This window comes from Poromitra crassiceps (genome assembly GCF_964638095.1).
Source record: "Poromitra crassiceps genome assembly, chromosome: 9".
Taxonomy (NCBI): domain Eukaryota; kingdom Metazoa; phylum Chordata; class Actinopteri; order Beryciformes; family Melamphaidae; genus Poromitra; species Poromitra crassiceps.
Genome location: NC_139630.1, coordinates 52,117,509 through 52,139,043, shown reverse-complemented (window position 1 = coordinate 52,139,043; position 21,535 = coordinate 52,117,509). Strand labels below are relative to the sequence as shown.

Sequence of the window (21,535 nt, the reverse complement as noted above, 5' to 3'; positions counted from 1 at the left end):
GCTGCTTTTTTTTTTTTTTTTTTCTACCTTCCGTCAAGTGCTCCATCTCCTTTCTCTTCAACATCAGAAACTTTGTCTTCTGGGCTGTGAACCTTTCCATACTCATCGTTGCATCTCATGTTGTAGTCCCTGAGGATAAGAACAAAATGAACAATACTCTCTTAGTGATAGGCTAAATGCCGCTCCCTACCAGGTCTTTCAGGTAATTCTCAAATAAAATGTATATCTTGGCAAAATCATCAGCTGCTTTCCAATTTGTTCCTACCTTCCGTCAACTGCTCCATCTCCTTTGTCTTCAACATCAGAAACGTTGTCTTCAGTGCTGCAAACGTTTCTGTACTCATTGTTGCATCTCATGTTGTAGTCCCTGAGGAGGATAAGAACAAAATGAACAATACTCTCTTAGTGATAGGCTAAATGTCGCTCTCAGGTCTTTCAGGTAATTCTCAAATAAAATGTAAATATCTTGGCAAATATCATCAGCTGCTTTCCAATTTTTCCTACCTTCCATCAACTGCTCCATCTCCTTTGTATTCTGTTTCTGGTATCATTACCACTCCAACTCTTTTAGTAAACCGAACGATGGCACCTGAAAGTGCACATAATATTACTATGACAAAAGCAGTCATTCAGCTCTTTAAGCTAAAACCAAGTAAAGGTAAAATCATTATGTGACATTGAATGAAGAGGTAATGTTAAAGAGGGCAGTGCAGCAGTTTTCTGATCTGTAAAGAGTAGTACATGTGTCACTCACGGGCACTCTGTCCTCTTCTTTTCCACACCAGGTAAGAGATGAGCAGCAGGAGCAGCAGCAGCAGTATCCCACACACAGCTCCCGAGATGAATGACAGGTGTGAGGCTGTTGAGATGGTCAGATCATGCAGGAGTAAGGAACATTCAGAGAAAATAGCTAGTCACAGAATATTTACTTTAAAATATAATTAAATCTCCTGGACATTGGTGAGTACTGGATCATACCTAATACCATGACTTGGAGTGACTTGGAGGGAGCAGAACAGAAGGACGATGTACAGAAGCTGAGACCATAGACGCAGCTGTACTCTCCCTGGTGTTTATAATCCATTGTGGGGAATTCAAAGGAAGCCAAGTAGAGGACAGAGGAGTTGACAAATGCCTGCTTGTGTTCAGTAATGCTCAAGTTAGACATCGTCAGATAGAAGAAACCCCCAGGATATCTGGAATGAATGGAGCACTTAATGGAGAAACTGCTGCCCTTGGTGACCTCCCTTTTGTCGGGGCCGAAGATCACCACCACTTGAGGAGACGTCAGAGAGATGCTGGGCTGCTCCAAAGTCACTGAGGAACACAGACACAGACTTAAGTGAGTAAATAGACATAATGAAACCCTACTGTCTGTTAAAAAAAAAGGTGTTTTTGAAATCCGAAAAGTGGGGAAAACCCCTGTTTACACTTTCATTTCACATTGATTTGGTATGCAAGAGCATGTTTTTAATTGCATTTGCTGTATTTTATATCTATAATAGAGACAGTCTGCATGTCTGGGAATGCCCATACAGGCTCTAGAAACGCCCACAATAGATGCTGGGTTAGCTGGCTCAGCCTTGCTAGGGGCGTGGTCAGTGTGGGGTAAATCCTCCCATTCTATCCATTCAGCAAAGTTAGAATTTAGCTGATAGCCCAGCCCAGGCAGACACGATCGGGGATTTAACCACCGCAGTAAACGCACATCTGAGCAGACGTCTTGTGTTCTGCTCTAGAACCCCCAAACCTCTAGTTTACAGCCGCAGCACCGTCTTTTGGTGAGTCAGCCCATGAGATATATCGGCGGTTTTACCCCACTCGCGCGCCAGCCGTTTAACATTTTGTGGGCGTTCCCAGACATGCGGACTGTCTCTATAGTGTTGTTGACATTAGGAATACTTGAAAACAATACAGTAAAACAGGCCCATGTGATACAATGGGTTAGTAGGGCGTTCCCTACAAATGTACAACTTAAACTCTTCAAGAGTGTAAGTGAAAATGTCCCAAATATATATGGCCAAAATAATTACAGATTGGAAATTTCATTGGTAATTGAAACTGAAATATTTAGATCTGTGTTTTGGATCTCATGTAAAAATTGAGCGCACTCAGTAGAGTGCATACTTCCGACAAACTTTCGACAAAGCTTTGCGGTGTTACATGAATCTGTTATAATATATAATAATATATAAATAGAATAGAATAATTAGGTGCCTTTTTGGAATTGGCCACGCCCACTTCCACACCCCCTTTTTGCAAGTGGGCATTGAAAGTGAATCAGTTGGTCCATGACCTACTTTTCTAAGTCTTGTGCACATCCATTCATGACTTTTTGAGATATCCTGCCGACAAACAGAAAAAAACAGGTGCAAAAACATGCCCATAATAAAACTTATATTATTATTATATTATTATATTGTTATTTGAAGGTCTTGTACACTAACTTTCAAAATTTCGAAACACTCTGTGTGTCTGCAGGCACATACATGTGTACAGAAAGACTTCAAACTGGGTATAACTCTGAAACCCTCACTTATTCACCATCGTTTCAAATCCAAAATATTGTGTTTAAACAAACTTTAAAGTGCTCCCATACACTGAGCACCCCCCTAACGCCACTTTCAGTGTTTCATCGGCTACATGAGCTTATGGCGTTTCAGAAGCTGATAACTGCTGTCTCTTCTAACAGCGTATCTGCCATCATGTGCAACCACATTTTCAACTTAAAATGCTTAAAGATGCTGACCTGTGACAGAGAGCTCAGCCAAATCCCCTTGTGGATAGCTGATGTCTTGATCGTCTATTCTCTTCTCATATTGGCAGTAGTATGACCCGTTATGGCTGAAGTCCACTTTAGAGATGGTGAAGATTACAGATCCCTTATCAGAGTATTTTGCCATTCGGAATGTGCCTGCCTTGTTTTGCAAGACGAACGTCCCACCCACGTGTCCCTTTACCATCGTACAGTTGATTTCAACCCTGTCACCCCACTTTACCTCTGGACCAGGACTCAGGGTGATGTGGGGCTTCGATGGAGTCCCTGAGACAGATAATTGGTTGTAAATGTGATGTTTTCATTATGGCCAACTCAGTTTCATCCAACAACAATTTAGCGATGAATAAAAATGCAGTGAGGGATTTGACGTAAGCCACGCCTCTTACCTAAACAGGTGACACCAGCATCTTCATCATGGCCACAGTTCTCATGTCCAAATCCGGGATGTCTACATTGAGTGAGAGTGTTCTCTTGACCATCACACATTACATCATCCAGCCATATTTGACCAGTGCCTCTCCCGAAATGGCCATTCTTATGAGCAGCGACAGCATGACCACAGCCAAGCTGTCTGCACACCACATGAGCATTAGCCATCCCCCACTCATCATCACACACTGTTCCCCACACGTCGTCATGGAGGATCTCCACTCTACCAGAGCATTCCCCTCTTCCATCAACCAGTCTAATCGGCTCTGGAAATGACAAAAAAAGGAAATACAAGGATTATTCGTGTAAAGGACAGTCCGTGAGCTTTTTCCCACTAAACATCCATGACTGACTGACTGAGTGATTGTGACTGTCCTGACATGCTTTTAAAAGTGTTCAATGCTGTGGCCCCCTTTCCCTCGTGCACTCAGTTAGCTCCAGAGGAAAGGTGACTATGATCCCTAACCTGGCCGTTGTGCCTATAAGGTTATGGGTTCTTGTTCTGCCATTATTCTGGTGGCCTTCACTGCTCCTCCTGAGGAGCAACAGGCGCAGAGTTTATGTCCAGTCCATGCCTTGCACACCTATGGACAAAACGAAGGGGCTCATAAAGGGTGAACAGCTTTTGATCTCCTGGGCTAATCCTTGTTTGGGCAAGCCCATCTCGAAGCAACGCCTCTCAGATTGGGTTGTAGATGCTATCAGCTTGGCTTATACGAGTCAGGGTGCACAGCCACCTCAGGGGCTGCTTCCGTGCTCTACCTGTGCAGGATGTCTTCATCCTGGGCCCTTTTCAGGAGAATGTCTATTCAAGACCTTTGTGTGGCGGCGAGCTGGACCTCGCCCCTCACTTTTGTTCGGTTCTATAGACTGCATGTCTCAGCCTCATGCCAGAGAGGGGGACTTGGACTTGAGTCGCACTTATGTCGCACACACAGTGACTTGAGGCTTTACTTGAGACTTAAAGACTTGAGACTTGACTTGGACTTGAGATTTGGGACTTGTGAAGAAGCTGAATTTCATTTTTTGTGTGCATTAACATTAAAGGTCCTATCCGTAAGTTCTAACTCTTACTGACACCGGTGGCCGTTAGAGTATCTGCAGGCAGCGTGTAAACGAGCTGATGCGCGGGATGGGCACCATACTTGCACGCGCACAAGCAGCTGCTTGGCTGGCTGCTTTGTAACGTTAACTCATAAAAGTCACTTGAAAACGGCAACCTGGACAATTTATCGGTCAGATCAGCCTCGAGATGCCCAGGAAGGATTCTGGATGAATTATCGGATGTTATTGTGGCATGTTTTGCCGTGTTTTGGCTTACATTGGCTGAGGGGAAATGGATAGGATATTCATGTTACCGTGAGCCAGGAACTACCCTGCCTCCCCTGTATGTACGGTACCGTGTAATGCCTGGAGTTGACCAAACTGAATAATCAATGTTTCATAAGCATAACAGTAACGTTAGGCATATTTACGACTGTTACATTCATTATCCACACAAGATGGTAACGTTATTAGTGGAGCTCGGTGGTCATTTCTATAAATGTAAATCAATATTAGTTAGCCGCGATTAGCATCAAGCTAATGTTATACTAATGTGCAGTCCCACTGCAGCTACAGTAACTGAAGTCAGAGCCTTCTCCCCCGGTACCGTCTAATAGTTGACCAAACTGAAGAGTCAAACAATGTAACGCTACCGTAAAGCATAACAGACAGTAACGTTAGGCATATTTACGACTGTTACATTCATTATCAACACAAGATGGTAACGTTATTAGTGGAGCTCGGTGGTCATTTCTATAAATGTAAATCAATATTAGTTAGCCGCGATTAGCATCAAGCTAGCGTCATACTAATGTGCAGTCCCACTGCAGCTACAGTAACTGAAGTCAGAGCCTTCTCCCCTGGTACCGTCTAATAGTTGACCAAACTGAAGAGTCAAACAATGTAACGCTACCGTAAAGCATAACAGACAGTAACGTTAGGCATATTTACGACTGTTACATTCATTATCAACACAAGACGGTAACGTTATTAGTGGGGCTGGTGGTAATTTCTATAAATATAGCTAAATCTATTAGTTAGCCGCGTATAGCATCAAGCTAACGTTATAATAGGCAGTCTCACCACCGCAGCTAACTGCACTCAACAATAATGTTCCATGACCATAAGCATAACGGTAGTAACGTTAGGCATATTTGTGACTGTTGCATTACTTCACACAAGACGATAATGTTAGCGGAGTTTCTGACCAGGTGGTAAATCCATTGTCGGTCACATTGCTGCTGTCTGGCCAGACGGGCTTCACTAGATAAATATTTATTTATTTATTTTGTGTGGACTTTTTTCTAAAGTTTGTGTTCTTGTTGTTTGCTTTTGCTAGCAGCTAGTGACGAACGTAACGTTAGCCACTTCCTGTTAGCCATCTTCTTCGTTGGTATTTCCGCCGGAGCCATGAGGACAAGAGGCAGGCTCGTGAACACGCAGAACGTCACATCCGCCCAATTTGCCGGGAAAGTATAACCCATGACAAGCATGAAAATCCTGCAATATCTTTGCAATGGGTGAACGCAGAGAGATGCAGCTGGGCTCGTTTTTTAAGTTAAGGAACGGCGCATTCACTCATTGGTAATAGAAAACACTTTGTGAACGTTTATTTTCCGACCAAACTTACGGATAGGACCTTTAAGGGAATGTCTAATAATAATAATGTCAACTAATCAATGCTGATACTGTATTTTAATAGATAGAGAAGTGAGGATAATACAGTGCATGCTTTGAGTTCCTTCATTTTAGCTATGCAGTGTTCTAAGCAGACCGGATGGCATGCAGCAGATGATAGAACGCTCATCCATAATAGAACTGAGACTTGACTTGGACTCTAGCTCAAAGACTTGAGACTTGATTTGGACTTGCAAAAAATGAATTGTGAGCAGCATCTCTGCCCCGTGCTTGGCACGAGCGGTTTTGGGGCACAGTTGAGGAACCTAGCAACTCTCCTTTGGGTTGAGCGAGAAGCTTGTCTGTCATACGGGAGCTTCCTTATCCCATTAGTGAGTATATTCATAAACCCTCCAGTGTATTCTGTCATTTTTAAGATGGTTCATGTGTTGATGAATTCTGGCCTGGTCTGTTGATTAGCCACACTGTCCGCCACTGTATTTGTTGACAATAACCTTATTTTGTGCTCAAAGTCCAAAAAATATACTGTTGGTAAAAACAGGTGATGACGTCAGACTTTATAATGGTCTGACAACTGACGTATGATAGACAGATAATACCGTATGTAGGCTACAGTAAATAGCTAGCGTTAGCCTCTGGCGTTAGCTAGCTGTTAGCTCGTGCACATTAATTAAGTGCCGCTATTATTGTTCGTGCATAAGGAAGGCCACATCACCAAACTCAGGCTAGCCATTAACATAGTCTCCATGGGAATACTATAGGAAGGATAGTATAGGATTATTTGGGTTTTGCTGGCTGTACACTAAAAATAGATTTTGACAGACTGAGACTGACTGGAACTGCTTGTCAAATTGCATGTGTGAAGTATGAACATTGTGTACACGTCATTATAAGAGGCAACCAGCTTTACCTCCACAGACAACACCGGCGTCTTCTTCATGGCCGCAACGTGTCCTGTTGAAACCTCTCACTGAGCATTGCTGGAAAGATGTCTCATTTCCAAAACATGATTTGCTAGCCTCCCATACTGGCCCACTGCCTTGACCAAAGTGGGCGTTACCAGGAGCACTTACAACAGCACGTCCACAATCCATCATCTTACACACCACCTCAGCATCAGCCATGGTCCAGTCTCTACCACACACTGTTCCCCACTCATCAGCATATATGGCCTCTACTCTACCAGAGCATTTATCACTGCCGTTGACCAACCGTATCGCCAAACCATCTGTCAGGGCAAGAAAGTTCAAATGAATAAATGCATTTTTAATATTGATATGGTAGAATAAAAACCAGATCAAAGGAAAATACCAGGATCCTTTTTTTTACCCTGCTTGCTTCCATCATTGCAAGTCTATCTTAAATCATCCCTATGTTCCCTCATGCTATATCCCTCATGTTTCACAAGTGGAAGTTTTTGCCAATGGAAATAATTAAGTCAGATTTAGATTGTTTTTCAAAGCACAGGATGACAAAACTATGACTGCAACCATAGCTCAGTCAAAAGCCCTCTTGGTAGTTTGGACAGACGGATGATATTTCTGGGTTTCCGCTGTAGAGTGGATGTCTGCACCAAGACCTCATTCTTTACAGCCCAAGTGATGCGAGAATACAGTTGGAGTTTAGGTCCAGACGACATTTTGGCTCATAATCATCATCATCAGTCAGTATATAAATGGGAGCTAGGGCTCTGTCTGTCTATCTGTCTGTTTCTCTGTCCCACTGATGACATCATCAGTGATGTCATAAATCCCAGTGATGATGTATCAGTGATGTCATAAATCCACTGATGACATATAAATCCCAGTGATGTCTGTCCCACTGATCATGTCATCAGTGATGTCATAAATCCCAGTGATGATGTCATCAGTGATGTCATAAATCCACTGATGACATCATCAGTGATGATGCGTGCGGCAATAAGGCAGGCAAGGCCACACAGCAGCCGAGCTGCGAGAGGGGGAGAGAGACAGAGCGAGAGAGCGGAGAGACTGAGGGAGAGGGAGAGACTGAGGCAGAGAGAGAGGGGGAGAGAGACTGAGGGAGAGAGAGAGGGAGACGTGCACGCGCCAATAGGGCAGGCAAGGCCGCGCAGCAGCCGAGCTGTGAATGCAAGCTGCAGGATAGGCGAGGCCACGCAGCGGCCGAGCTAGTGAGGAATCGATCCCTATTAATAATAAATAGCTGCATATGAGACGTCATCGGACTGTAAACAATGATGGAAGGGGCGGGACGTCCGCTCTACAGCAGAAACCCGGAAATATTGGCCATCTGTCCCAGTCTTATTAGTCGTCAGACTGATAGGGCCCTATCGTTGTACGGCGCTATTGTTTGCGCTGCCTTTGCGCTGCGTTTGCCCTCCTTATTGCTATCTTCCCAGATATCTGCCTCCACCGTCCAGTTTTGCGCTGTGATGACACCGGTGTAGGCGTGGCCCAGGCGTGTCGGTGGGCCTCTAGCCTATCATGTGTCTTGCGCAAGTGTCATTTAGCGCTGTGGGGAAGATACCGTCGGTATGTGGCGAGCGCAAAGAGAGATTTGTGAGTTGCCCGTTCCAAAATAGGCGTTCCAGCGCAATGTGTTAGAAAAAATCGCCTTGGGTGCTCTCAATTTTAACGCCAGGAAATAGCTGGTCTTAGCGCAAACGCAGACGTACGCCTGAGCGCAGACAGTCTCCACATCTCCGTGCAGTGCAGGAAATCCTTGATTGGATCCATTTACGCACGGCATGGATGTCACTCCACTCGCGCCTGCACACACTCTTCTCTCCTTGGAATGCCATGTTGATTTTCAACTATTGTCTACATTGCAGAAAAAACACACCTTGATTTAAAAATGAGAATTTGTTCGTCATGGTTTTATTAGGCTACATAATTCCCGACCATACAGGTCTGTGGTGTAACATTAGATTACCTTAGGTAGGAGAGGGTAGGAGAAAATAAAAAGCAAATGTTGATCTTTTCCAACCATTTTACGTTTAATAGCACCGCAATAGCCCTCTCCACTTCCCTCGTCGGGGGAGAGAGAGAGAGACACCCTCTCCCCATCAAGCAGACAGTGACGGAAGCATGTCAAGGGGAAAATGACCGCCTAAATTGGCGGGATTCGATGTATATATATTACTAGAAACAAATAGAAAATAGCTGATTAATAAAATGTGTGCTGGTGGAACGAAATTCAACTTCAAATAGACCAGCATCACTCATCGCCGGCTCTCAGTACCTGCGCAATTACGCATGCAGTATATGCCCGCAGCGGAGATGCAGGAGAAGAGAGCACCAAAAGGAGACGTTTGGGCAGCAGCCCTTTTTCAGCGTGTGAAATGGCAATAATACACAGGTGATTCACAGGCGGGCATGAGCACGTTATTTGATTTCTATGACAGCCTCACATCTCTCTCCCTCTCTCCCTCTCCCCATCTAGGCTATCTTTTCTCTGTCCCTCTTTCTCTCGCTCACTCTCCCTCTGAGTGAGGAGGAAGCTGCTGACGTGACGCTGTGGTTTTATGGGCATGACCACACCTCCACAATGCTTTTGGGCATAAACACGCCTACAGAGATGTGCGCCGAGATGACGTGGGCCGAAGCGCCTACAATTAGGGCTTTGCGCGACGCTATTCCAGCGCAAAACGGGCGCTAATGCAAGTCGGGAAGATAGAGCCCATAGACTCTAGGTTCCCAGATTGCTTTGCCAATTAGCTCACCACTATACTGTGTGTAAAAACTGTGCAGCTTTTACAGCAGCTTTTACAACACATTTTATAGCTCTTTATCTTTTATTAGCCTAAATAGGACAAATCAGCATGACAACATGACAACATAAAAAGCACTTCCAGGTGCCACTGCAGCAGTTAACTAGTATGAAATAAAGCTCAAAAGCTGTGCCGAACAAATGTTAATATCTCAAAAAAAACTATCACATCCCTTATATTTTGACTTTGTGAGTATGAGCAGAAGTAGCTCAAGGATCTGATGTATAACATTTTAATGTGTGAATTTAATAAAAAGGTACAGACTGCTAGAATGAGACAGACTCAAGTACCTTCTTCTTTTTAGAAAGAGAGTATATGACACTTAAATAAATCCAGGGCTGAAACTGGGTATAACGTAATAAAAAAACAAGAATGAACAAAAACTTTAAATCACACTGGTATTTTCCTTTGTCATAATGTTTCGGTTGCTGTTGTGTTTTCTGTTACCTGTACATAAAACACCAGCGACTGCAGCGATGTTGCATGTACTGTCTCGAAGTGATTTTTGTGCACATTGGCTGAGTGAGGACTCATGTCCATTGCAATGTATCTCATCAATCCACATCTTTCCCGTGCCGTAGCCATAGGAGCCCCTCTGGCTGATCCTGTGAGCCTTTCCACAGTTCAGCTGTCTGCACAACACCATCGCGTCATTTAGATCCCAGGAATCACCACACACAGTCCCCCACTGGCCATCCTGGTAGAACTCCACTCTTCCACTACAATGACTGGAACCATTGGCCAATTTGAGATTACCTGGGAATTACAGTTGTGACATGACAGTAAATCCAGCCTCCAACATTCCCAAACCCCCAATCGGGAGCACAACGGGAGAAAGGATTAAAAATAGGGAGACCCCCTCGAAAATCGGGATTGTTGGTATGCCTCTACTCTCGCTGGCCAGCCTCCTCTCCCTTCCGTCCAAGGAGTCTGGCGCCGCAGGTCTCCATAGTGGGATTGCGATGGGCGGCGCTTAGCAGCAGTGCCCTTGGAAAATAGTTTCAAACAATCCAACTTGCCGTTTTCAGCGTGTAGCAATGAGCTAGCTAGTTAGCGTTGTTGTTTTCCCTGAGGCGGCAGGGGACTATTTACAGCAACACACAGGGAGGATGGAGCGGAAGCCTCTCTGATTGACATGGTCGGAGCCAATGACAGAGCTTCTTAAGCGGGGAGCGGAAATCCGGCAGCGTCTGAAACCGACGCCTCCAATGGGAGAGCAGAGTAGAGCAGGGGAGGGTTTATCCCAGTTATGGAGACCTGCGGCGCCAGACTCCTCGGACGGAAGGGAGAGGAGGCTGGCCAGCGAGACTAGTATGCCTCTAGCAGCCCACCTGCAGTACCTTCGGGGCCCACCAGGGGGCTGCACCCACACTTTGGGAAGCACTGCCTTAGATATTTCTAAAGTCTCACCTGAACATCCAACAGCTGCGTCTCCAACATGATTGAGGCTGGTCTTGACAGATTCTCTTAGTGAGCACTGTGTGAGAGAGCCCTCCTTACCACCACAAGCGATGGTGTATCCTCTCAGCCCACTGCTCTGACCAAATGATCCTGAGGCCGTGACAGGTTCTCCACAATTAGTCTCTCTACACACCACTTCAGCTTCATGTATGTCCCAGTTAACATCATATACTGGCAACCATTTGTCACCATGGTAGAACTCCACCCTGCCTGAGCAGTAGTCAGTGCCATTGATCAGTCTGATCAAATCTAGAAATCAAAGGAGAACAGAGCAACACTCAGAGTAACATAACTTAATACATAACAGGAACTGCATGTTCAGATTTGTATATTTAGTGAGTTAATTCAAAGATAATATGAAGAGCATCACAGCACGTACTGTACATTCCATAATAAAGTGGCTAGCTTACTTGAACAAGCCACACCAGCATCCTCATTATGGTCACATGCGACATTGCCTACTCCGACGTGTTGGCAGTGCACCACGGAAGTCTCAGTACCCAAACACTCAACCGCATTAAACCAGATTATTCCATGGCCTTGACCAAAGGAGGCTGAAGATGTGGCTTTCTGAACTGTTCCACAGTTCAATTCTCTGCACACCACCTGAGCATCTCTGATGTCCCACTGATCATCACACACTGTTCCCCACTCGCCATCTTGCATGATCTCCACTCTACCAGAGCATCTATCAGCGCCATTGACCAGCCTCGTCTTCGGATTGCCTGAGGAAAGGTTTTCTCGTGTTAAAAGACTGTAGAATCTAAAATCAGGCTATGATAATTATTGATCAGTAGCTCTTTTCACGTTAGACATTACACATAGCAGAAATAACCAAAGAGGTGACTAAAGAGATAAAAAAAAAAAAAAAATATTTCCATTTCTCTTGATTAGTGAACAATAATGATTAATGCGTGCTTGATGCACCAACAGATAAGAGTATTTATTAAAACAAATGTCTTGCCTGAACATGAAACAGCAGCATTTTCACATCTTCCTGGGTTGAGCTGAAGTGAGCACTGTGTGATGGAGTTCTCATTGCTGGAGCATCTGCTAGTATACGCCTTTAGCGCATTGCTTTCACCAAAGTGGGGATTTACTGAGTTATTGTCAGGTTTTCCACAATCAACCTCTTTACACACCAACGCAGCCTCCTTTGTGCCCCAGCCATCTCCACACATTTTTACCCATTGGTCATCATGGTAGACTTCCACTCTACCAGAGCAACGGTCAGTCCCATTGACCAGCTTGACTTTATCTGGAAACCAAGGAACAGGGAAATTAAAGGCATCAGCAACAACCATGTTGAAGGAAAAGCAAATTGAGTTGTGTGTATGCGTGTGTGCTTTGATGACATATTCTCTTGTGCATCAGGACAGTATGGTATGTTAGGTATGGTATGGTACAGTATGGTAAGTATGGTGCATGTTTATTACTGCCCCAAAAACAGGAACAGCAAAAGATGCAAAAGGTAATTACAGTATGACAGTATGCTGAACTGATGCTCCTACTATAACATAAATGTGCATGTAATTAGTTCAGACAAACTCTCAGTAATAAACTGTACAGTACGACATCATAGATTAGTCTTGGTTCTCACAATTCTATTGGGAAACCTGTTTATAGTTAGATACTGGCAGGTCCTAGACCTGCCTGAGTGATATGACAAAAACTCTGAAACAGAGTGGTCTTTTCCTTTAAGAACATTTGTTGAGAGCACCTGTGAGTGATGCTAGTGCAAGCCAATGGAGATCCAAGAGTTTTCTCTCTGACATTCAGCACAGATCCATAAATTGAAAACATTACAGAGAAATCGCTTTGGATTAATTTTATGTTTTGGAAATGGTTTGGATACTCATCACCATAAATCTGCACTATATTTCATACAGATCCAAACAGAAAACTGCTTCTTGGCTGTCCAACTCAGTCTGCATTAGTGATGGATGAGTTTGGTAGAAATGTCCAATTCTCCCTTCGGCATGCTGTTTGGACCACTGAATTACAGAAAACGCCTGGAAAATGGTGTAACATAATATAGTAGAAGCTGTAGCATATTACCTGAACATATAACACCAGCATGGGCATCCTGAGTGTGAGAACCACAGCCATTTACCCCAAAACCTCTGTGTGGGCAGTCAGTGAGGTACTTCTCATCACCAGTACACTGAAGACTGTCCATCCAAACCCAATTTTTGCCCTTGCCGAAGTGGGCCTTGTGCGTGACTGCCATAGGGGTCCCACAGTCCATCTCTCGGCACACAACTTCTGCCTCCTGCATGCCAAATCTGTTATCACAAACTGTTCCCCATTCTTTACCATAGTAGATTTCCACTCTACCAGAGCATCGATTAGTTCCATTGACCAGCCTAAGAGGTTTACTGTCTGCCAAGTTAAAAAGTCAACAAAACACCATGGTTAGTAACAAAACATAAAAAATATCTTCAAAAAGAGTCTTGAATTTGTCTTCCACTACAGTGAAAACATTTTTGGAAAATGTCTCAAATTCAATTTTGCATATTTGCATAAAATTACAGTTTGATTCTATCTTATGCTACCCAATAAAAAAAAATCATTCTTGATCAATATTGGAAGTAAGATCAACTTCCTAAAAGTTCACTTAGTACAATAAAAAAATAAAAATAAAACTTTTTTACACAAGGATGACATACTTTTGCAGACAACAGGAGCATCAACACAGCTTCCATTGAATTCCTGAAGGTTGCACAGTGCAAGAGAGCTCTCATTTCCAAAACATCTTGTTTTGAGTCCACTCATCTCACTTCGCTCAGCAGAGGATGGTGATGCAGGCTGAACGACAGGAGCCGCACAACCAACCTCTACACACAACACTTCAGCCTCTGCCTTGCCCCAATCACTATTACACACTTTGCTCCAGTGGCCATCATGGTAGACTTCCACTCTACCGGAGCACTGATTCGTCCCATTGACCACCAGCCTGACATGCTCTGCAAACAAAATTGAGAGACAATGAAATGACAGAAAACACCTGCAAAATAGAAATTAACATGTGGAGTAGAAGCTGTATTACCTGAGCATATAACACCAGCATCCTCATTATGATTACAGTCATTACCCTGAATACCATGGTGCTGGCAGGCAGTGAGGGACTTCTCATGACCAGTACACTGAACCTCATCCATAAAAACAGGACCGCTGCCCCGGCCAAAGTAGGCCATGTCCCTGACTGCCAAAGGGGTCCCACAGTCCATCTCTCGGCACACAACTGCAGCGTCCTCCATGCCCCATCTGTCATCACAAACTGTTCCCCATTGTCTATCATGGTAGACCTCCACTCTACCAGAGCATCGACTGGTTCCATTGACCAGCCTAAGAGGTTTACCTTCTGCCAGGTTAAAAGGTTAACAAAAAGGACATGGTCAGTAACAAAACATCCCAAAACATCTTGTGCTATAAACTAGCAATGACAATGCTTGCCCTGGGCACAAGATAGGGATAAAGAGAAAATAATCTAGAATTGGTATCCCACCGCCAGTAAAAAATATATTTCTTTTCTCTAAAAGTATTTATTACAATTAAACAATTGGAAAATAACCTTCAATACTTTTTACACAAGGATGACATACCTTTGCAGACAAAAGGAGCATCCACACAGCTTCCATTGAATTCTTGAAGGCTGCACAGTGCAAGAGAGCTCTCATTTCCAAAACATATTGTTTTGAGTCCACTCATCTCACTTCCTTCATCAGAGGATGGTGATGCAGGCTGAATGTCAGGAGCCGCACAACCAACCTCTACACACAACACTTCAGCCTCTGTTTTGCCCCAAACACCGTTACACACTTTGCTCCAGTGGTCATCATGGTAGACTTCCACTATACCGGAGCAGCGATTAGTCCCATTGACCATCCTGACATGCTCTGGAAAAAAAACATTTAGAGACAAATGAAACCAAATTCAACAATAATGCAAGAATTGATGATTAGAATTCAGTTGAATTCAGTCACAAATGCCTACATCATCTGCTTTGGGGACATTATTTGTTTCCAGTGACATATTAGTCCACTGTGTGGCGCTTCTTGTTTGGATTGATTTGGCACAACTGAACTTGCTTTACGTTACTTCCTTCCTTCTCAGTCTGCCTCCACGTAAGCAGATGCAAGAACAGTCTTCTCTTCAGTAACATCTCGGTGTGTGTAAAACTATATAGCCTATTCGTCTTCAGGTATATTGATAGATTAGTGCCATAGAGACCAGGCATACAGTAATATGGTCGACAAGTAGGAAACAGTACATGTGTGAAATCCCACAACTGCCGTGGCTTGAGTCATGTATCATGTTATACAGTAGCTGGCTACCCAGGAGGCTAACAGAAGCTACACACCACCAAACCTGTGACAAATTACTACATCTACTGTATCTATGTTGTGAATTCCTCACATGACAGAGCTGTGTCATTTATTCATAGTTAATACCAGAAGTAAGACTGGTCGGAAAGTATTGTCGTTAATACTATTTATTTGCAGTACTATTCATTCATTCTGTTTAGAAGTTTCTAGTGCAGGGGTGGGCAATTCTTTTCTCCTGAGGGCCATACTGACAGTGACTTACATCAAGTAAGCGAAGGGTCACATATTGGAGATTATACCTGCCAACACTCACTGCCCACTTTTCGCGGGAGTCTCCCTATTTTTAACCCTCCCGTTGTGATTGGTAATTTCTTGTTAATCTCCTGATATAATAGTGATACAAATCCAATGGCTGTAGCAGATGAGATTTATTCACATAATTCTGCCTTTTATCGAGTTTTTGGGGGTCGTTCTTTTTTTTTTTTTTTTTTACCATTCCATCGCGGGCCACACAGGGGGCACCGTATTTTGCCCATGTGTGTTCTAGCGCCTTCTAGATGAGGTGTTGCATGTGAGGTTCTAGCACCCTCTAGATGGTTGTTGCATGTGAGGTTCTAGCAGCTTGTCACATGGTCTGTTAGTAACATTTTAAGAGCAGCCATGCCTTCCTCATAACAGGCCAAGTACTGTACCAGCATGAATGAATGAATGGAAAAAGAATTATTGGTCACCACCACCAAGCATATACACTTAGGTCACAACCAAAGGTTAGGGGCAGAAGCAAACGCTTATGTAAGGCCCCCCCTTTTCTTACAGTTAAAATGATCATTCCTCAGACATTTTTGGACATGAGTCAAGACCTTTTTTAATCTCGCTCCATCTGCCTGTGTGATCTTTGGAGAAGCGTTGTCTACACTGCCATCCACTGTACAGTCTGTGACCGTCTTAACTCAAGTAACACATCAAACAGTCAAGCAAACACACAAAAATGTTTTATGTGCTCTGGCAGACTGGCCCCCCTCCCGTTCAGACAGATTCCCACTCGACCTGAAAACAGTCGGGCCAATCACAGTTGTTTATCTAATATGGGATGGGTTTGATACGGAGACTGTCTGATAGAGGAGCACCAGAGATGGTTCAGGCAGGTCCCAGATCAGAACTCTGAATTTTGGTGGTCAAAAGTCAAAGTTCAAGGTCACTGTGACCTCATGAACGCTCGTTAACGCGATATCCCAAGGACGCCTTGTGGTCAAATCCTTGGCAGGCCAGAACAAACAGAGCAGGCCCCAAACTGATCAGTCCCAAATTGGTCAGCCATGTTTTTAGACTAATTCAGATTACACAACAGAATGGTTCTGACATGCAATTCAATTAGAGTGATCCATTTTGAGGGTCATATATTCAAAGAAGCCTAAAGTCCTGTGATGTGAATCAGTGTGAGGCCCAATTTATAATATTTTATAGGGAACCAGTCCTCTTTTATGGACTATGACTAAATCATTAGCATAATAGAAGGATTAAAGTACATTTAGTATATGAACCTAAATACTCTTCTCTGGGTTTGTACACTAATAGAAAATAAGAAGAGAAAACTTGCATACTTGGCTTCTCTTCAACAATTTAGAAACATAAAAAATAAAAGCAGAAGTCTCAAAAGTGAAAAAGCAACTCAAACAGTTCATAATGAAAAAGAGGAAGAAGCCTCCGCCCTGCATGAACATTATGTCTTTTATATCTTGCTCAACAATTTTTTACTCAGAATTTCTTTGCTCACAGTGCTGACATGGGCATATTTTACATAAGAGGAAATCATGATATTTGTGACAGCTGCGATATGTTGAAGTTAAGTTGAAGCGTAATCAATAATATCACTTTAGTTATTTTCAATTATTAAATGTTAGTTAATTCCACAGTTTGGCTTTTGGATTCTGTGCACTTGTTGTCTGTATGACTTAAAATTTAAATTTAAAATAAACTTCATCTTTTCCTTTTATTTTCGTCATAGTTTTTCTCTCTGATTGGCCTCATCAGGCATCTGAGCTCAATCCTTAGGCCTCTGAATCAGATGAATCTGGGTCAGATCCACTGATCCTGACAATATGTGAAATAAAAGTAGGTGTGTCCTATCTCAAACTGAGCGGTATCCTATGGGTAATGATTAAAATGATAAAAAATGAATGGCATCTCTCTAGTGGGTCAAATACTGACATAATCGAGATGTGTGAATAAACCGACAGTCCAATCTTAATGTCTTACCTATACAGACGACACCGGCATCTTGATTATGGTCGCAGTTTGAATTCCTTCTATGTGGGCACTCGATGAGTGAAGTCTCATTGCCAGTACACTGAACATGAGACATCCAGATGTCTCCCTGTCCGCGTCCAAAATGGGCCCTGCTTTTGGCCTCGAGAGCTGCCCCACAATCAAGCTCTCTACACACCACATCAGCGTCCTCAAGGCTCCAGTAATTATCACACACCGATCCCCATCTCTTTCTCTGCTGGACCTCCACTCTACCAGAGCATCGATTAGGTCCGTTGACCAGCCTAACTGCTTTATAGTCTGCCAGGTTAAAAAGTCAATAACGGTTAGTAACAACATATCAAAAAAGATCTTGAAAAAGAGAAAAGACTTGAATTTGTATTCCACCATCAGTGAAAACATTTCTGGATGACTCAAATTCCCATTTTAAACTAATTTTGCATTAAAATACAGTTTTGTTCAGTCTGATTCTCTATCTCATGTTACTCAGTTAAAAAAAACAGACCATGTACCGGTAATCACATAAATTTGGACAGACGTATTGAATTTACCGTAATTGCAAACTGTGATGAGATCAATTTCCTAAAAGTTCAATTAAAAAATATTTTTAATGAAAACAATAAACAAATTATTTTTTTACACAAGGGTGACATACTTTTGCAGACAACAGGAGCATCCACACAGCTTCCATTGACTTCTTGAATGCTGCACAGTGCGATAGAGCTCTCATTTCCTAAACATCTCGTTTTGACTCCAATCATCTGACTTCCCTCATCAAAGGATGGAGATACAGGCTGAATGCCAGCACAACTCGTTTCTCCACACAACACTTCCGCTGCCTTGCCCCAATCACTATTACACACTCTTCTCCAGTGGCCATCATGGTAGACTTCCACTCTACCGGAGCACCGAGTAGTCCCATTGACCAGCCTGACATGCTCTGCAAACAACATTTAGAGACAATGAAACAAACTCAACAATAATGCAAGAATTGACAATCAGAATTCAATAGAATGTGCAGGATTGCTTTTGACCTTTTAAGATTTTGTGTTTTTTTAAGTGTTTACATAGGCTTAAGTTACATAGCAAGGAACACTTCACACTTAAAGCTCCATCACACCAGCCGCGACACCTGCGACTTAAAACGAATGTGGGCCAGGGGTGTAAAGTGGGGGCTAATGTAGGGGGGTACAGCCCGCTTGCTCGGATCAGATGCATTTTTGAACTCGGCCTTCATTTTGATGTCAACTACACACCTGTAATGTTTTGTGACTGCATCTTGCACGGTTTTGATGCTATCATGCTAACAAAATCTGTCCAGAGACAGACAGACAGACGGACATAAACAGCGTTGGGCAAGTTAATAAAAGAAAAGTAATATACTACATATTACTAGTTACTTCTATTTGTGTAGACTAACTTGTTACTTATTACACTATTTTTGCGTTACATTCACCAAAATAACCGCAGAATGACCCCGCCATCGCAAAAAAGAGTGTAAACCATCAAATTCTAAAGGTTATTTTTGACTTTGTTCTTGTCATCTCTCGTGGTTATTTGCATACAAACACATAATTTGATTAGGAAATGATTGTATCTTTATTTAAATGTGTGCTTTGATTCATATTAAAACTAGAAATACCGCATTGTGGTTGTATGCCTCCGCCAAGTAGTGAGCAGTCTAAATCCATGTCTGTCCAGACTTATACAAGCACAAATACCTTGAAGCCCACAGCACAGTGGTGTGGCCATCCAGCCTTGTTGCACTTAGGCAAACTTTGAGAGTACCTCAACAACACAGCTAATCTTTTTCAATGTGGAAAATGGTCCTACTAGTGTCCTCTAGAGAGAGAGTGGTGTCAGCGGAGGACCAAAATGCGAGACTCATTAGCCAATGAGCTACTTTTGCATGCTAAAATAAAGCTTATAATGTACAATTTGATTCAATGGATGAAAAACCCTTTCAAAGTACAACACAAACTGTCTATTTTGCTGCAACTCGACAGTGCTTCTGTTTTTACTCAAGAGTTCCACTTTCTACTTCCTGGAAAAAAACTGGTCCATTGGAGTGAATGGAGATGTCGGAACTCTTCTATTATACGGCTCTGGGTCCTACCCCAAAACCACCCACATTTTTCTTTACCATCTCTTAGTCCTGTCCTTTTATTTGTGTCAGTTTTTCCCTCTGATTGGCCTCAGGAGGCATTTCTGTCGAGTGAGCAGTATCCTATGAGTAATGCAAATCTCGTGACAGGACGAGCAAGAGTCTGGGTGTGTCAAGTACTGACATAAGATGAGTGAACAAACCCACAGTCTAAACTTATGTCTTACCTGAACAGACGACACCGGCATCTTCACCATGGCTGCAGTCATTGTTTCCGAATTCTTTATGTCGGCACTCGATGAGCGTAGTCTCGTTGCCAGTACACTGAACATCATCCAGCCAGATTTGTCCCTGTCCGTCTCCAAAGTAAGCCCCTCCTTTGGCCTCGATAGCTGTCCCACAATTGACCTCTCTACATACAACTTTGGCATTCTCAATGCCCCACAAATCATCGCACACCGATCCCCAGCTGCCTCTGTGCAAGACCTCCACTCTACCGGAGCACCGCGTAGGCCCGACCAGTTGAATTTGATAACAATCTGTTCAAAATGTATCAAATGTATCAAAATGAAAAATAGCAATAATAGCTGTATTGTATATGTCACCATGAACTCAGTACTTGTCTTCAAGCCTGGGCTTTCACAAGTCGGGTGATGATTTATGCATATAGGTTTTAGCTGTAGAAAGTTAAGGGAATTTACTGACCTGTAAACAGTGGTAGATTCAGTAGACCTAAAGCAGAAGTCAGAGAGCCATAATAAATGGACAACAAACTCAGATTTGGTCATGAGTCATTTAAACAGTATTGTCTTTCAACACTGTAACACTACACAGCAGCCGACGTACATGTCCACTGTGACTATCATTGCAGCTTACCCTGTGGAATTTGGAACATCTGATATTTTATTTAGGCTAAAATTGAATGATTTTTTTTTATGTGAAAAGTTATGATATGCATATCGTGTTGTTCTTGTTTGAGCAGTTTAGTTTGAAATAACGTTTGTCATAGGCTGCTAATCGTTTTTTTATATGTTTTTTATTTAACATTTTAACACGAATTAACACGAAGAAAGAAAACAAAAACAGGCTCAAACACAGAGAAAAAAGGAAAAGGAAGAAGAGTTTGCATATATATATATATATATATATATATATATATACAGTATATATATATATATACAGTATGTGTGTATATATATATATATATATATAACAATAACAACGTAACATAACATAACTTAACGTTATGTTATAACATAACATAACGTAACAATGTGCTTCTAAGAGATGCCGTGCGTTGGACCCCATGCAAAGGGTCCGCGACTCACCCGTCGCCCCTGACCTAGTCAAGATAGGCCAGAAATGGGTATAGGCTACTAATCGTTGAAGGAGCATCATTAAAAACAGTTAACATCAAAACAAACAAAAGAAGTAAAGAAACATGAGAATATTTTATGTATAAATTCTGCACTCTTGTGGAATTTTGGGGGGAAACTAAGCTATTTTGAATATACTGTATTGGTTATATCTTTTAGCTGGAGAATTTCATATTTTGAATGAACATTAGAAAATGAAAACTCACCTATTGACAGATAAAGAAGAAAATGCATTTCTTTGGTCTTTATAGCCGAAATGAAGACCATATTGTGTCCTCAGTGTGGAGGAAATCCTGCAACAGAGGTCCAAAACTCTACACTGCACAAATCCTGTGACCGGGATGAAAAGCAGAACAGAAA

The 21,535-nt window shown here is 42.7% G+C and overlaps 1 protein-coding gene across 1 annotated transcript in view; it reads right to left on the bottom strand.

Annotated features, from left to right (window-relative positions):
- The window catches only part of LOC310782391 (uncharacterized protein), a 61,204-nt gene that overhangs the window by 3,429 nt on the left and 36,240 nt on the right, over positions 1-21,535 (bottom strand). Inside the window, exons 23-42 of the mRNA XM_083643055.1 lie at positions 20,505-20,531; positions 20,027-20,338; positions 18,351-18,635; positions 17,687-17,995; positions 14,708-15,001; positions 14,152-14,466; positions 13,772-14,068; positions 13,161-13,484; positions 12,067-12,360; positions 11,513-11,827; positions 11,052-11,351; positions 10,089-10,397; positions 6,801-7,118; positions 3,166-3,474; positions 2,750-3,043; positions 979-1,317; positions 755-859; positions 505-589; positions 266-367; positions 28-129 (exon numbers count right to left, since the gene is read on the bottom strand). Of these exons, the coding sequence (XP_083499181.1) occupies positions 28-129; positions 266-367; positions 505-589; positions 755-859; positions 979-1,317; positions 2,750-3,043; positions 3,166-3,474; positions 6,801-7,118; positions 10,089-10,397; positions 11,052-11,351; positions 11,513-11,827; positions 12,067-12,360; positions 13,161-13,484; positions 13,772-14,068; positions 14,152-14,466; positions 14,708-15,001; positions 17,687-17,995; positions 18,351-18,635; positions 20,027-20,338; positions 20,505-20,531 (5,035 nt within the window). The remainder of the gene's footprint in view (positions 1-27; positions 130-265; positions 368-504; positions 590-754; positions 860-978; positions 1,318-2,749; positions 3,044-3,165; positions 3,475-6,800; positions 7,119-10,088; positions 10,398-11,051; positions 11,352-11,512; positions 11,828-12,066; positions 12,361-13,160; positions 13,485-13,771; positions 14,069-14,151; positions 14,467-14,707; positions 15,002-17,686; positions 17,996-18,350; positions 18,636-20,026; positions 20,339-20,504; positions 20,532-21,535) is intronic.